Source organism: Lynx canadensis, chromosome B4, assembly GCF_007474595.2.
Source record: "Lynx canadensis isolate LIC74 chromosome B4, mLynCan4.pri.v2, whole genome shotgun sequence".
NCBI lineage: Eukaryota > Metazoa > Chordata > Mammalia > Carnivora > Felidae > Lynx > Lynx canadensis.
In genome coordinates, this window is record NC_044309.1 from 72,012,029 (window position 1) to 72,026,677 (window position 14,649).

Genomic DNA, 14,649 nt, shown 5'->3' on the forward strand with positions numbered 1-14,649 from the left:
CAGCTCTGCACTGAGAGTGTAGAGCCTGCCTGGGATTCTCTCTCTCTTTCCCTTTTCTCTCTGAACCCCTCTCCCCTCACTTTATCTCTCTGTATCTCTCTCAAAATATATAAAAAACTTAAGTGCTGAAAAGAAATTTTTTGGTAATTCATTTGGTTATAAAACCTAACAGATAATAACACTGTGTGTCAGCTATACTCAGAAACAAACACCTGACAGATCTGAACTCATTTGGTGGAGAAACCCGACCTCCACCAGCATGAGACTGTTAATATATTTTATTTATCCCATTTAGAGTGACTGCTCATATTTTTGGCTGCAGAACATGACTTTGTTTGAGTAAGGGGTGCTGTCCCAGATCCCACTGAGAGTGCATATAGTGTATACATATTGGTTATTTTGAAACACAGTGGTTTGGGCATCAAAGATTTTGGATAAGGGTGTATGGACCTATATTTTTTTTTTTCTTGCATTTATATGTTCTTATCCCTCCTAGGCTTCAGAAACTGATTTTGAAATCAGACCTACTCTGGTAGGTTAAGCGTGGAGTTACAACTCAATGTGCTTTAAGTTTAAGGACAATAGAAATTTAAGTGGGGTATCTTCTTTGATCCCCAGGGCATGTATAATCACTATAATCTGGGAACTGACAGGTCAGTGACTAGAACCAGGTTTTAGCTGAACTATAACTAACTGCAAACTTAGGGTAGCATTCAGCTGGGAACCCTGAGGGTCTTAGGAGGAGACCAGTTGAACTGTGAAGTGACAGTAATAGCTTTCCAAGATTGGAACTTTCCAATTGTTGGAACATATTTCTATAATTAATACCACTTGTCCTTTATAGAACATAAACTGTCTTAGCCAAGCTTTTAAAAAACAATATCAAATTGGTAAAATTAAGTAAAATCACTCTTCAGTTATATGATTATTACTCATGTTCTTAAGTCTACATTTTTAAAAAAGTATTTATTAAAATAGTGAAGGTTGCAGAAATGGAAAAGCTGACTTGAATTCATATGGAATTGTAAGGAGCCCTGAATAGCCAAAACAATTTTGAAAAAGAACAAAGTTGGAGGACTCACATTTCCTGATTTCAAAATTTACTTCAATGCTACTATAGTAATCAAAACAGTGTGGTAATAACATATGGGTAAACATCTAGACCAGTCCAGAAGTAAATCTATACATCTACAGCCAATGGATTTTTGAAGTGTGCCAAGTACATTCAGTGAAGAAAGAAGAACCTTTTTATTTATTTATTTTTTAAATTTTATTGTTAACAGGTTGGTGTTCTTCCTGGTTCGCATTTTTATTTATTTTTTATTTTTTTTAACGTTCTTATTTATTTTTGAGACAGAGAGAGACAGAGCATGGACAGGGGAGGGGCAGAGAGAGAGGGAGACACAGAATCAGAAACAGGCTCCAGGCTCCGAGCTGTCAGCACAGAGCCCGATGCGGGGCTCGAACTCACAGATTGTGAGATCATGACCTGAGCCGAAGTCGGATGCTCAACCGACTGAGCCACCCAGGCGCACCAAGAAGAACCTTTTTAACAGATTATGTTGTGACATCTGGATTTCCACATGCACAAAGAATGAAGTTGGACTCAACCTTACATCATATACAAAAATTAACTCAAAATGGATCAACAACTTAAATATAAGAGCTAAAGCTGTAAAACTCTTAGAGGAAAACAGGGGTAAATCTTTATGACCTTGGATTTGGCAGTGGATTCTTAGACATGACACCCAAATCATGAGCAACAATAAAGTAGATACATTGCTGATGGGAATGTGAAATAGTAGAGCCACTGTGGAAAATAATTTGGTGGTTCCTCAAAAAGCTAAACATAAAATTATTATATGATTTAGCAATCCCATTACTAGGTATATACACAGAGGAACTGAAAATGAGACTCAGATACTTGTATGCCATTGTTCACTGCAGTGTTATTCATAATTGACAAAAGGTGGAAACAACCCAAGTGTCCATCAACAGATGAAGGAATGATAAATAAAATGTGGTTTATTACACACACACATACACACACACACACACACACACACACACACACAGTAGAATATTCAGTCATAGGAAGGAAGGAATTTCTGACACATGCTGCAACACGATGAACCTTGACATCATCATGCTAAGTGAAATAAGCCAGAAACAAAAGGTCAAATATTATATAATTCCACTTACATGAAATATCTAGGAGGCAAATTCATAGGGTCAGGAGTAGATGAGACATTATTATGGCCTGGGCGCAGGGGGAAGTGGGAGTTACTGCTTGGCAGTTACAGAGGTCTCTGATGTGATTAACAAAAAGTGTTGGAAATAGCGGTGATGGTTGCACAATTTGTGAACAGAATGCCACAAAATTGTACACTTAAAAATCGTGAAAATGGCAGTTTTTCTGTTTTTTGTATGTTACTACAATAAAAATTTTTTAAGATGGTAAAGGAGCTAATGAGTTGGAATCTGAGAGGTTTGTGACATACATTGGGCTTTTCTGTAAAAGCATTAGCTAATCTGGGTGGGATGTGAGAATGAATAATGTGATGATTGTTCCCAGCTCTCCAAAAGGAGACAAGTTTAACTTCCAGGTATATTTTTGGGGCTGAATTATTGAGGGAGGGTTGTGGGAACAGGGAGAGGCAGTGCATAAGAGGAGCTAAAACACTAATCCTAGAAATATAACAAGACGAAGAAAATTATGCTTATCAGAGCTCTTCTCGGGGATAATATAATAATAATATGTGTCGATGGAAGAAATCCTTAGGGCTGCCACCAGGATAGGGCTGGAAGGGTGAGATGCCCTAGCATCAGATGCCCTCACTGAACTGTGTGAGAAATAAGTCCACCGACCCAACCAAAGAAGGGACATGGAGACTTGGAGCACAGTGAAGTGAGGCTTAATCAGTGTTCTTGCAAGAGCGGGTGTCTGATGATAGGCACACTTGGGGCAGTTACAGCAGACAATATATCTCCTAGTGTGCAAGCCTCCCCTCATTGGCTGAGTACTACAGAGGTGACAGCCTTGCCCGGAAGTTGCCTATGCCCATGTAAGGCAAAAAGTAGTCTGATTGGAATAAATGTACTTTCCTGTGAGGTGACGCAGGGACTTCGGTTCTTTGGTGCCTGCTTATTTTAAAGCCCGTGAAAATAAGCCTGTGAAACAGAGAGGGGAAGAACCAGGAAGTGAAGTGTCCAAGGGTTGGGGACTCCGTTGTGGGGTAGCGGTGTTCGTACATATTTCCAATAGGTTGTAAACCTATTGTTAGCTAGACAGCACAGCTTTTGTTTGGTATTTCTGAAATTGAATCATCACCCTTTGTCCCTCTTTTGTTTTTCTGTGGAGTCCCTTGTCCTGTGGGAAGAAGCAAATTCCTGTTTGATGCATTGCTAGAGCAGTGGGCAGGTTGGAGGAGAGGCAGAGATCCTCCTTTTCATAAATATCATCAAAATATTTGCAGAATATTATCTTGGAGGGACAGTATGTTATTAGCCTGCTCTGAGTGTGAACATACCTCCCTGTGGCCCAGTGCAATATGTTTCTGGAAGTGCAAAAACTCTTTTATCATTATGTAAGTAATTATATTACATTCTGAAGAATTGAAGAACACTAGTAACTTTTCTAGAATGACAAAGAGTTTATAATTCATTCCATTATTGGTTCACTCACTTATGGAGCCTCTGTTATATACTAGGTATTGTTTCAAATTCTGAGGAGACAAAGTAGAATAAGACCATGACTTTTCGTCTAGGAGCTCATGGTCCAGTAGTGAAGAAAAACAAGTCAGGACCATACACTGTGATGGGGGGGGGGTGGACCCCTATGTTTTCCCCAGATTTTGTCTTCTGTGGTGGTGGCCAATTGTGAATGAGTAACTACTATGTGATTATTTAATACCTTGTTCAGTGTAAGCTGCAAATTTGTTTATAATCACTCATTTTTATTTCTCTCTCTTCCATAGTCTAGAGGACCAACTGAAAAATACTGTATTTTAATAATCAGCAGTTGAGTTTTTGGACACCTATAGTGGTCTGACGGGTTTTACTAGATAATGCAAAGTACTATAGGAGCATGAAGTCGAGGCAAGTAACTTAACTTGGTACATAAATGGTGACATTGAAATAAAAAGGTAAAGAAAGGATAAAATGTGTATATGGGTCAGGGAGAGGGTGAAAGGATGTGTATATCCTTAGGATAGAATATCCTTAGGATGAGGTTAAGTATAAAAAGGATAAAATCTGGTGACCCACCAAACGTCAAGTGACGGAAAGAGAAAAGTGAAGAATGGCTCCCGCTCTGGCTTAGGCAGTTGAATTGATGCCAATACAATACGTTAATCAGAAAAGGCAAGCCCAACAGAGGGAACCTTCAGAACAAGGCCATTTTTACCATAATGTAGGAAGAATATGTAGTAATTTTCTAAATCACCTGATGGATAGGACTGAGTTTCAAACAGAGTCAAAATTTGCTTACCCTAACAAACTTGGCATCTTCATGAATGACTTTTTTCCTTTGCCTCTTTTTCTTTCCCCTTCAGCTAATCATCTGAGAGGGAGAGCACGTACAAGAGAGCGAGGGAGCGCACTTTTGCCTTAAGAGGGGAAAGATAGAACTCTAATAGAAACCATCAACTTGAATTTGAAATTGCATTGCAGAAATGATTTGAGGATAATGTCATTTTTTCCCCCATTAAAATATTACCATCATTGAGTGGAAATGCCAGTAATAAACTGGGGTAAAAAAAAAAATGATCCATCCAGATTCGGAAAAATAAGGAAACATTTCCTGAGTCCTATCTCTTTTCATTTCATCGTAAGTAGTAGCCAACAGTGCATAGGACATTGAGGTCATTAAAAAAATATTTGCTGAATTAATGTTATATTTTTTTACACTTGAATTTATTTTATTATTAACAAAAGCAAATAGTCCAGATAAAAAGTGAGGAGGAAAAATTGGTGCCTAACAAGGTTAAGAATGCCAGAATTTATTAAAGATTGAAGTAAAAAAATAATAATAGCCAATATTTATATAGTACTTCACACTTTTCAGGTCACTTTTATATATGTATCAGTTAATTTGTTCTCTACAATGACCTTGTGATGTAGGAATTATAATTTGCACTTTTATTGATGGGGAAAACAAATTTAGAGTTAAGTGTTGTGCCTGAAGCCACAGAGTTATACTGTGTAGAGGTCTTACAGTTCAAGTCTACTCTCCTGTGTGGTAAAACACAGCCATCTTAGCCTTGAAAGAAACTCTTCTATCTTTATGTTTTATGTTTCATTATTAACTTTCTTTTCATTTATGGTGACTCTTTGGCCTCATTTTAGAATCTCATTTAATACAACAGGGTCTGTAAGCTACAGGCTTACAACCTCTGGATAATATGGGAAATAGATTTTCCCCTACCTAATTGTCACCAAAATACAGTAGATCCCGCTAGACTGAGGCCAGAGAAAGAGGTACTGGAACCTGGGCACCAACTATGGCTACCACAGGATGACGGTGATGTGGGTTGTAAGATGAGGTGGGTCCACATAATACCTGGAAAGTATGAAGTGATAGGAAACGGTGGCTCAAGTGTGTAGTTAACTTTAAAAATAGTGGTGGTTGGGTAGTAGCATTCAGGTCAAATATCAGATATGTGCTGAGACCAGTTTTCAGAGGCTTCTAGACAAATGGGAGAAGAGTTTCAGGTACAGGACTGCCTGGCACATCATTAGGCATCCTTCCCAATCAGGATGTATGAATATATCCTCATTTTCTAGGTGAATGGGCCATTCCTTTGATATTTCTTTAATTGTACATTGACTAGATCGTGGAATTCCTGAAGACAGTTTCTGTACTTTTTTTTCATCTTGTTGTTTGTACTCCTGTCACCTGGTTCCATCCTTGACACATGCCTGTCTTTAGCCATTTGCCTGAGTATTGTATCTGTTTTCTTATTTTGTGGAGCTTTTCCATTAGTTCTAATTGTGCTGGCTATATCAATAAATTTCACTATTCTGTCATTAGTTTTTAAGATACATTAGTCTGTTATTTGTTAATACTTATTTGACTTATGTGTGCAATACTATCTTAATTCCTTATCAGGTTACATTTAGCAGTGGTGAGCCCCTTGGAATTATTCACAGCAGCCCAGGAGACAAATCAGTATATTCAAAAAGATGTTCAATTGTGGAAGTGGACAGATTCAGATTCTCATTGTGTCATTTCTGGTCTATTCTGGTAGTTGACTTTAGGCAACTCATAACCTCAAATTTTCATCATCTGTGAAAACAAAGACAAAAATAGGATTAAATAAGATCAGACATTTAGAAGTGCCAGGCACAAAATAAGACACTCAGGAGATTTCTGTTTACATTTTTTCATATCTCTGAGTCTGTGTACATGAACTTAATTTATGGTTATATGCTGCTGTATTTTTTTTTTTTACAACATGCTTTTGAATTGTCATTTGTATCCTTTGCACAGCCCCGTGAGATAACAAGGGAAAGTAATTTTACTACCAGCTCCATATAAATAAACTGAGACTAAGTTAATGGCTAGGGGAATGTAGTTAAATTGTAGAATCAGGACTTGAACTCAGTCTGTCCCCTTAAACCATGTCCAGTGCCCTTTGCACCAGATTCATCTATTTTTATCTGCCGTCTCTCTTACGTTCATTGTGTGTCTGATCCTTTCAGTGGCAGCGAATCACCATTTAGACCCACTGACTTCCATGCCTGTCCTCTTAGATAAAGTGTTGAATGCCTAATTCTGATTACTTTTATTGCTAGGGCACCGCTTATCAGGCACTTTGTTTTTTACTTATTAGTTTCCTGAAAGGCTTTTTTGTGTTTTCTGATGAATAATAGATGGTCTATGTTTTAAAATTATAGATAATGGCTCCTTTTATCCCTCACTTTAAATAAGTCTCCAATTGGCTTTGCTGTAGAAGTTCTTGATTTTGCATATGAAATAAAAAGTGTTCGTTACTCCATTTCTTCTAATTGATAGACAAATACTCCTATGAATTGCAGCTTTCTGGTGAGGTTTCCACTGTGTTGTTATGAACCCATTAATGTGACTAGACTTCTAGATAGTGGGCCCTTCATTTTGTTCTGCCAAATAAGTCAGGACTGGTACCACCAATGACCACATTGCTTTAACCTTATTATTACTAACTGTATTGATAGTTTTTAAAATATGCTATTCTTTTGCTTTTAACTAATTGTGATGTGATTATAAAATTTAGGAAAAGTAGAAATTTAATGGGTTTCTTTTGCCCCAAACCCTCAATTATTTGACTTGTACCTACACAAACCAGTTGCTAAGTGTGTGTATAGTATTTTCCATAGTATTCCTTTGGCACTCCATAAATCTGTCTAGCTTATAATTAGCTTAAAATTAATATTCATCATGTCTCCATTTCTTTTTCTCAAGAAGAGGGAAACTTGCTTGCCTGGTTCTTCACCAGGGCCTAACAGCACAACGGCTGTGTAAAATTATAAACAACGTAGTGAATGTCAGTTGAACCTGACTTTCAGCTGTCTTTTCATTGTACATCCATACAAAATTCCACTGACAGGTCAAGACTAACGTTTTTTCACGATACTGGAATAACTAGTTTTTAGTTCTCCAGTCAACTTTTTAACGAAAGTTAGGTACAATAGAGGTCCCAAAAACATACTTTTATGTTCCACATGCTTGAAATTAAATGAACTAATCACAAAGCCATTCAAGTGGTACTTCGGTTGTATAAAGTGAGTCATGGTGACAATACTAAAGATACATTTCAAAATAGTGCATGAAAAATGATTGACATAAGGAAAAAAATAAAATTAACATTTTTACCTTATTAGAATGTTTTTTCCCTGATTCTGCCCTATTTTTCACAAAAAGCCCTCAAAGTGTCACCTTGATTTTGACTATTTTTGCTGAGAAATGAACTTTTTCAGCTGTGTTAGATTACCAGAAATGAGACTATCAAACAGTAACGGGAGCCCTCAGTAGTGGAGGTATAATTATCATATTAGCATCATAAATCATTTGCTTCTCAGCACTGTATTAGGTCACGAGAGCAGCAGCTGCATCTTTGTTCTACCTAGATGATGTTTCACTAAAGCCATTTCTGTTTTTATTCACTCAAATTTACAGTTTCTCCTTTGTGTTGACATTAACCAGTGAATCTATTAGTTTCCATTACCAGCAGAATAGCTAAAACTATAAATAGTTCTATATTTTCTCTCACAAACCCTTTCACACTGCATAGATACCTTTACTTTGATAGAACATCTGGGCAATACATCTTGTTTCTTCTCTGTCTTTAGGCAAATGCAAACTTTCTTAAGCCTGCCCTTAAGAAAAAAAGAAAAAGGAAGAAAAGAAAAGAAAAATCCATAGCAGCTCCATCCTATCTTTTGACCTCAGATTCCTGATAGATAAATTGGGCATCTAATTGTAAAGTAATCCAGATAAGATGCAAAAGTCCAATCACTCCATCAGATTTACAATACTCCTTTAAAAAATATCTGCATTATTATGTTTCATTGACTTGCTGGCTCTCCCAAAACACCAATGTATCCTAAATACCACATACATAATTTTTCCATATCTAAATATTATAAAAAGGTTAGCTTTTTTTCTCAATGTAGACCAAGCTGCAAAACACCAGTTTGAAAGAGTGTCATAGCCACTAGTATAAACACATTTTAGCAAGTTCTAGAGGCGGCTTTCAAGAAGGTAATTATCTTGGACCACTGTTGTTCTGATGTTGGAATAAACCAGTTTGCTATGGTACAAGTTGTCTAAGTGTGACAGACTGTGCAGTAACTGCCATAGTTCTCATAGGGTTCTCAAAGGCAAGCACCCTAATTCTGGCATTGCCTGAAGTTCTGTAAGCCTTGGTTCACCTGATCTGTTTCTTGTTTCTGCCTTGGTTTACTTTTAGGGATCCTGTGATGAAGTCAGTTTTTAATCACTTGTTTATGTTGTCTTTATCTACTGGCATTTTTTTTTCCAGTGCAAAGGTATACAGTGATCAGATACAGTGGCAAGATTCTGAGTAAATCTGAAATCTAATCTAGATATTGAGATGTGCCAAACCTAAGATGTGCCATCTTAATGATGTGCCAAACCTAACTATTTGGTAGCTGAATTGTTGGCTGATGTTTTGATTATGTTAAACAGTCACTTAGAAATCTTTTAATCAATCTTCCTGGTTAAGGTTTCTTTTGGGCCACTGAAGGGAATTTTTCTGGATTGATAGGGACTCAACCTTTTCCTTCACAAAAGCCTCTAGTGGATTTTTTTAAATTAGTATGCATTAAAAAAAAGTCACTACAAAGCCAAGATTAACATCACACTTCATAATATTAAAAGTAATTTCTTAACATAATTTAATGCTTATTCCATACTCAGTCTTCCTATTTTTGATAAATATGTCCTTTCCAGCTGGCTTGTCCAAATTAGGATTCAGTTGAGTATCCCATATTGCTAATGGTTTTTGTGATATTGTGATTTATAGTAAGAAATATATATTTGGTCTTCCTCAGTTCCTGGCACAGAGCTCCTACAACTCACATAATTTCCTAAGTGATGAAGTAGGTAACGGTGCCTTTTGTTATGTTGATGAGGTGACTTTGGGAAAGCCTCAAGGTAGCCCCTGGTGGAGGCTGGTTGCTAAGGGAACTCATCACAAGATTAGAGGGTTGAACCTTTCAGTCCCACCCTCTGACCTCCAAGGAGGTGAGAGAAGAAAGATTCAGTCAGTTGCCAAAGGCCAGTGATCAATCAATCATGCCTAAGTAATGAAGCCTGAGTAAAAACCCAGAAGGACTGGATTCCGGGAGCTTCAGGTTGGTGAATGTGTACAGGTATGGGGAGAGTAGTGGCCTCAGAGAGGGCACTGAAGCCTTGTGTCTCTTCTCACATACCTTGCCCTTGTACCTCTTTATCTGGCTGTTCATCTGTGTCCTTTATAATTAATTGGTACATGTAAGTAAATGTTTCTCTGAGTTCTGTGAGCCGCTCTAGCAAATTAATCAACCTGAGAAGAGGGTGGTGGGAGCCTTTGATTTATAGCCGCTCAGTCAGAAGCACAGGCAGGTAACCACCTGGGACTTACTGGTGGCTGTCTTGGGGGACTAAGCCCTTAACCTGTGGAATCTGGTGCTATCTTCAGGTAGATAGCCTCAGAATTCAGTTTAATTCTTTGGTGATGTGCGGGGGGGGGGGGGACATACATTGGAGTTATATTCTTTTGGCTGTTTAAATCTCTGCCTTTTTTATGTGATTGATTTATTGAAGAGGCTAGACCTGCTGATAAATTAGAACATTTATTTAATTAAATGCTTAATGTTTATTTAAACACATTTACATATTTAAGAATATTTAAGTTCTTTTAATTAAGAACATTTTCCTACATAGCCCAGATTACATTGTTACACTTATTGATGAGGTTTGGGGTGATAATGAGGTCCAGAGCTGACAGCCAAGAAAGAATCCTCGAAGAAGTCATTGGTGCAAAAAGGTGATTTTATTAAAGCATGGGGACAGGACCCGTGGGCAGAAAGAGCTGTGCTGGGATTGTGAAGAGTGACTGGTTTTATACTGTGGAATTGAGAGAGGTAAAGACCAAAGGGAGGCTTCCAAAGGGACTTTGATACAGTAAAGAGGACTCGGTAAAGAGGACTGGAAGATACCTCAGGCCTTGCTGTTGTCAAGCTAAGGTTGTTTTTCCTCTAGTAAGGCCTTAACATCAGGATGGTAGGGGGTTCCTGGAGAAACGTTTTACTCTGTCTGCCAGAAGTATTTGTCAGTGGGCTGCAGGTTATAAGGAAATTTAATGGTTTCTGCCATTTCCTTCTTGCCTTTGTTCCCCATATCACTATGGAGGGTGATGTTGGGGCTCCAGGAAACTGAGTCTACAGGTTACTGGAGATTAGTCTATTGATAAGATTACCTTTTTCTTATAATTTACCAAGACATTTGTAGAGAGACAAATGGAGACTCGTGGAGAGTCATGGAGACTCATGGCCTGCATGACTGTGATCTCTGTCAGTTAACCATTTGTTTCCTTTCCTTTCCTTTGTCCTTGGGCAGCCAGGAGTGCCTGAGGAATATCACCATATCTCCCCTGGGGTGGGGGGTGGCTGCTGTTAGCTTGTACTTTGCCCTTAGGCTGCCTTATGCTCCCTCATCACTTATCAATACTAATAATTCCTGAATATAATCCAACACAATCAATATTCACATTTTTCTAATTTGTTTTTAAGTCTTCTATATCTGGTCTGTTTAAACCAGGATACAGTCTAGAAGCATGCACTGCAAATGGTTGTTTTGTTTTCTCCTTATCTTTTCATCTGGAACAGTCCCTTTTATTTATATCAGGAACTTGTAGACAAGGTGAGACCGGTGTCTCACAGAACAACCCAGCTTCTGGATTTGCTTCCTTTATCCCTTCCACAGGGTGCAGTGACCACTAATCACATGTGGCTGTTAACCTGTTGAAATGTGGCCAGTCCAAATTAGGATGTGTTGTGGGTATAACATACACATTGGCTTTCTAACACTTAGTATAAAAAACGTAAACTATTTCACTAATAAATTTTTATATTGAATACATGTTTATTTTTTTGCTATTTTTTAATGTTTATTTAATAATTTTTGAGAGAGAGAAAGAGAGAGAGTGAGTACAAGCAGGGGAGGGGCAGAGAGAGAGGGGAGACACAGAATCTGACGCAGGCTCCAGGCTCCGAGCGGTCAGCACAGAGCCTGACAGGGGGCTCGAACTTGCAGACTACAAGATCATGACCTGGGCTGAAGTCAGACACTTACCTGGCTGAGCTACCCAGTGGCTCTTCTTGAATATATGTTTTTTTGTTTTGTTTTGTTTGTTTTGATATATTGTCAAGTTGGCTAACATATAGTGTATACAGTGTGCTCTTGGCTTTGGGGATGGAGTCCCGTGATTCATTGCTTATATACAACACCCAGTGCTCATCCCAACAAGTGCCCTCCTCGATGCCCATCACCCATTTTTCCCTCTCCCCTCCTCCTCCCCATCAACCTCAGTTTGTTCTCTGTATTTAGATTCTCTATGGTTTGCCTCCCTCTCTGTTTGAAACTATTTTTTACCCCTGAATACATGTTTAAATGTTAATCTGGGTATATCAAGTTACAGAAATCATTTTGCTAAAATTAATTTTACCTGTTTATTTTTCATTTTCTTGATATACCCTACTAGAAAATTTTATTTGGCTCCCAGTGTATTTCTATCCATGCTATTCAACAGATTTTAAAACAGAAAATTGCTACCCCAAAATGACTCCACATCAGTTCCCTGAGATGTAGTTGAAAAAAGAATATCAACAGGCTGAAATGTTCCTAAGCTAGAGTTTTGTGACATAGTTGTAAACATAGTTGCTGTGTCCTTCCATGTAGAAGGTAAATGATTTTGCATAGATTGAGCCTACAGCTTTTTAAGACTGAGTATCCTAGAAACATGGCCTTGTCCAGTGGATGAAATAGCTACTGAAGATTTTGAGTGTCCCTGATAACTGAAAGTGTTAAATAATGTAAACTTAGAGGTGTGCAATAAATGCTAAATACAGTTGTTAAGCCTGTACTGATGATTTAAAGGCAAAAAAAAGTGTATGAGCCAGTGAAAGTTATGCTTTATTTGTTTATTTTTAGTGTTGGAAAACCTTGAACAGACAGTTGTCTCCAGTTTTGGAACACTGGAAAGTCAGCCTGATTTCCAAACCCCAGAATTTGTAAGTACTCCTACTCTATCTTAAATTTGAATTGGTTAGCGAGAGATTTCTCACAAAATGGAGAAAAGGGTTTTTTGTGAAATCTTGCCTTTGGCGCCCATAGATCTGGCACTGTCTCACTTACAGTGGCTGTGTATTTAAAGCTCCAGTTCTCTGGGGGACAAGTTACTGAACTACATACAGTGCCTTGGCATCATGCTCTGTAGGCTTGTTCTTCATACTGCTTGTAAATAGCAAATGGGAACTCTTTCTGCAGGAAAGTAGCATTGTTACTGCCCAGACTCCTCCTTCGTTCGTTAATAGCCTTGGTATCCGTTTCTGCTGTTAGCAACTCTGGAAACCAGTGTTTACTGAGCACATATAGGTGCATTGACCAGTCTGATTCCCATTTCACTCTGGAGCCTACAGTCATACAACCTGTATAGATGTATCTTCTAGGGCTAGGAATATTTTATTGGTTGTTCCTACCAAGAGGGGAACTAAATGCTCTCACTAAATTAGACTCATTAAAGATTAGCCATGGTTCCTACCCTCGAGGAATTAAAAATCTTATTAGATGCTACTGTGGTTTTATTAATGCCTTGTTTAAAGAAAATTAAGCACATAGGATGCCTTGTGCAGAATGTCCTTACTAAATAGATTTTATATTAGGCTCATTTGAGGAGGGGGATGGGAAGAAGTGTTTCTCTGACTCATGTACCATATTATTGCCCCAAATGTATAGGAAAAGCATGCCAGGATCCACCTAGATTTACTTATTTTTGCCCCTTGCTGTAAATGGTTCAGCTACCATGTTAGCAATGCAAAAATCTTTTTTTTTTTTTTTTTTGCTTTCTTTTCAAAGTGTGATATACGGTCGCCACTCTAGTAATTGGCAGATCACAATTGTATTATTGATAAAGACACACAAAAAAAGAACTCATTATGTGTTTTTCCTCTTCTCACTCATTCTTTATGGATTACCTACTCAATTGAACCAAGAGTAAGGAAACTAGGCAGTGCTCTGGACTGAAAAGGGATCGCCCATAAAACTATATCCACAATGCCACTTTATTTCACAGTGTGGGACTCCTGTGGTGTACTAGCAGATTGCCTACTGTGAAAAGCACTTGGATATAATAGAAAGACATAGTATTCAATGACTTCCCTGTTACATTCAATGAGATTTTCAGTGAAGGAAAATTGTGAACGCTCACCAATATTCCCGTATCTTAACGTAGCAGAGCAACTTTGCAGTTTTTCTAACTTCTACAGTTAGAGCCCCTAAAGCAGAATTGACACAGATATGTCACATTTGAATGTGAAATTGGCACAGACTCGTGGAGCTGGCCCTTTCTTGTTTCATTTTCTAACTGCTTCTTATTGGTACTCTTTAAACACTATAGGTAGTCTAAAAAGAGCTGTGTGCAATAAAGTGTCGATGTGCTTGGTAAACACCTATTTAGTTCACACTGATTCCCTGTGCAAAAATAAAAGTATTTTTCTCAAGAACAGCTTTTAGTAGGTGATGATGTTTGAGATTGGCGTGCCTCAGCAAAGTCTTTGCAATAGATAGTCTACACTGGTAATTACACTGGTGATGTTATTCAACCTTCAGCATTAACTTCTTGACTCTACTGCATTTTCCTTTCCAAGGGTGAAGCCTAAGCGAGAATAGTCAGGCGTCAAACTTGAGGAGTGCAGAATATACTTCTATTTTGAGAGATTTGTCCTAACAATGGGTCTGAGAACACCCAAGCTGAAAGGAGATTTTTAAGTTAAATCCCCATATTTTTATTTTTCCTTGTCATACTTCAAGAATATCTAGAATCATTAGACCACATTAGTGCAGGTAAAGCTGTTAATCATGGTTTCCTTATATGTGTGGTTGATAAC

At 38.0% G+C, this 14,649-nt stretch overlaps 1 protein-coding gene across 3 annotated transcripts in view; it reads left to right on the forward strand.

Moving 5' to 3' along the window:
• The window catches only part of ANO6 (anoctamin 6), a 196,743-nt gene that overhangs the window by 66,239 nt on the left and 115,855 nt on the right, over nt 1–14,649 (forward strand). For all 3 annotated transcript variants that reach the window (XM_030322381.1, XM_030322384.1, XM_030322383.1), the window contains one exon: nt 12,695–12,774. In XM_030322381.1, the coding sequence (XP_030178241.1) occupies nt 12,695–12,774 (80 nt within the window). The remainder of the gene's footprint in view (nt 1–12,694; nt 12,775–14,649) is intronic.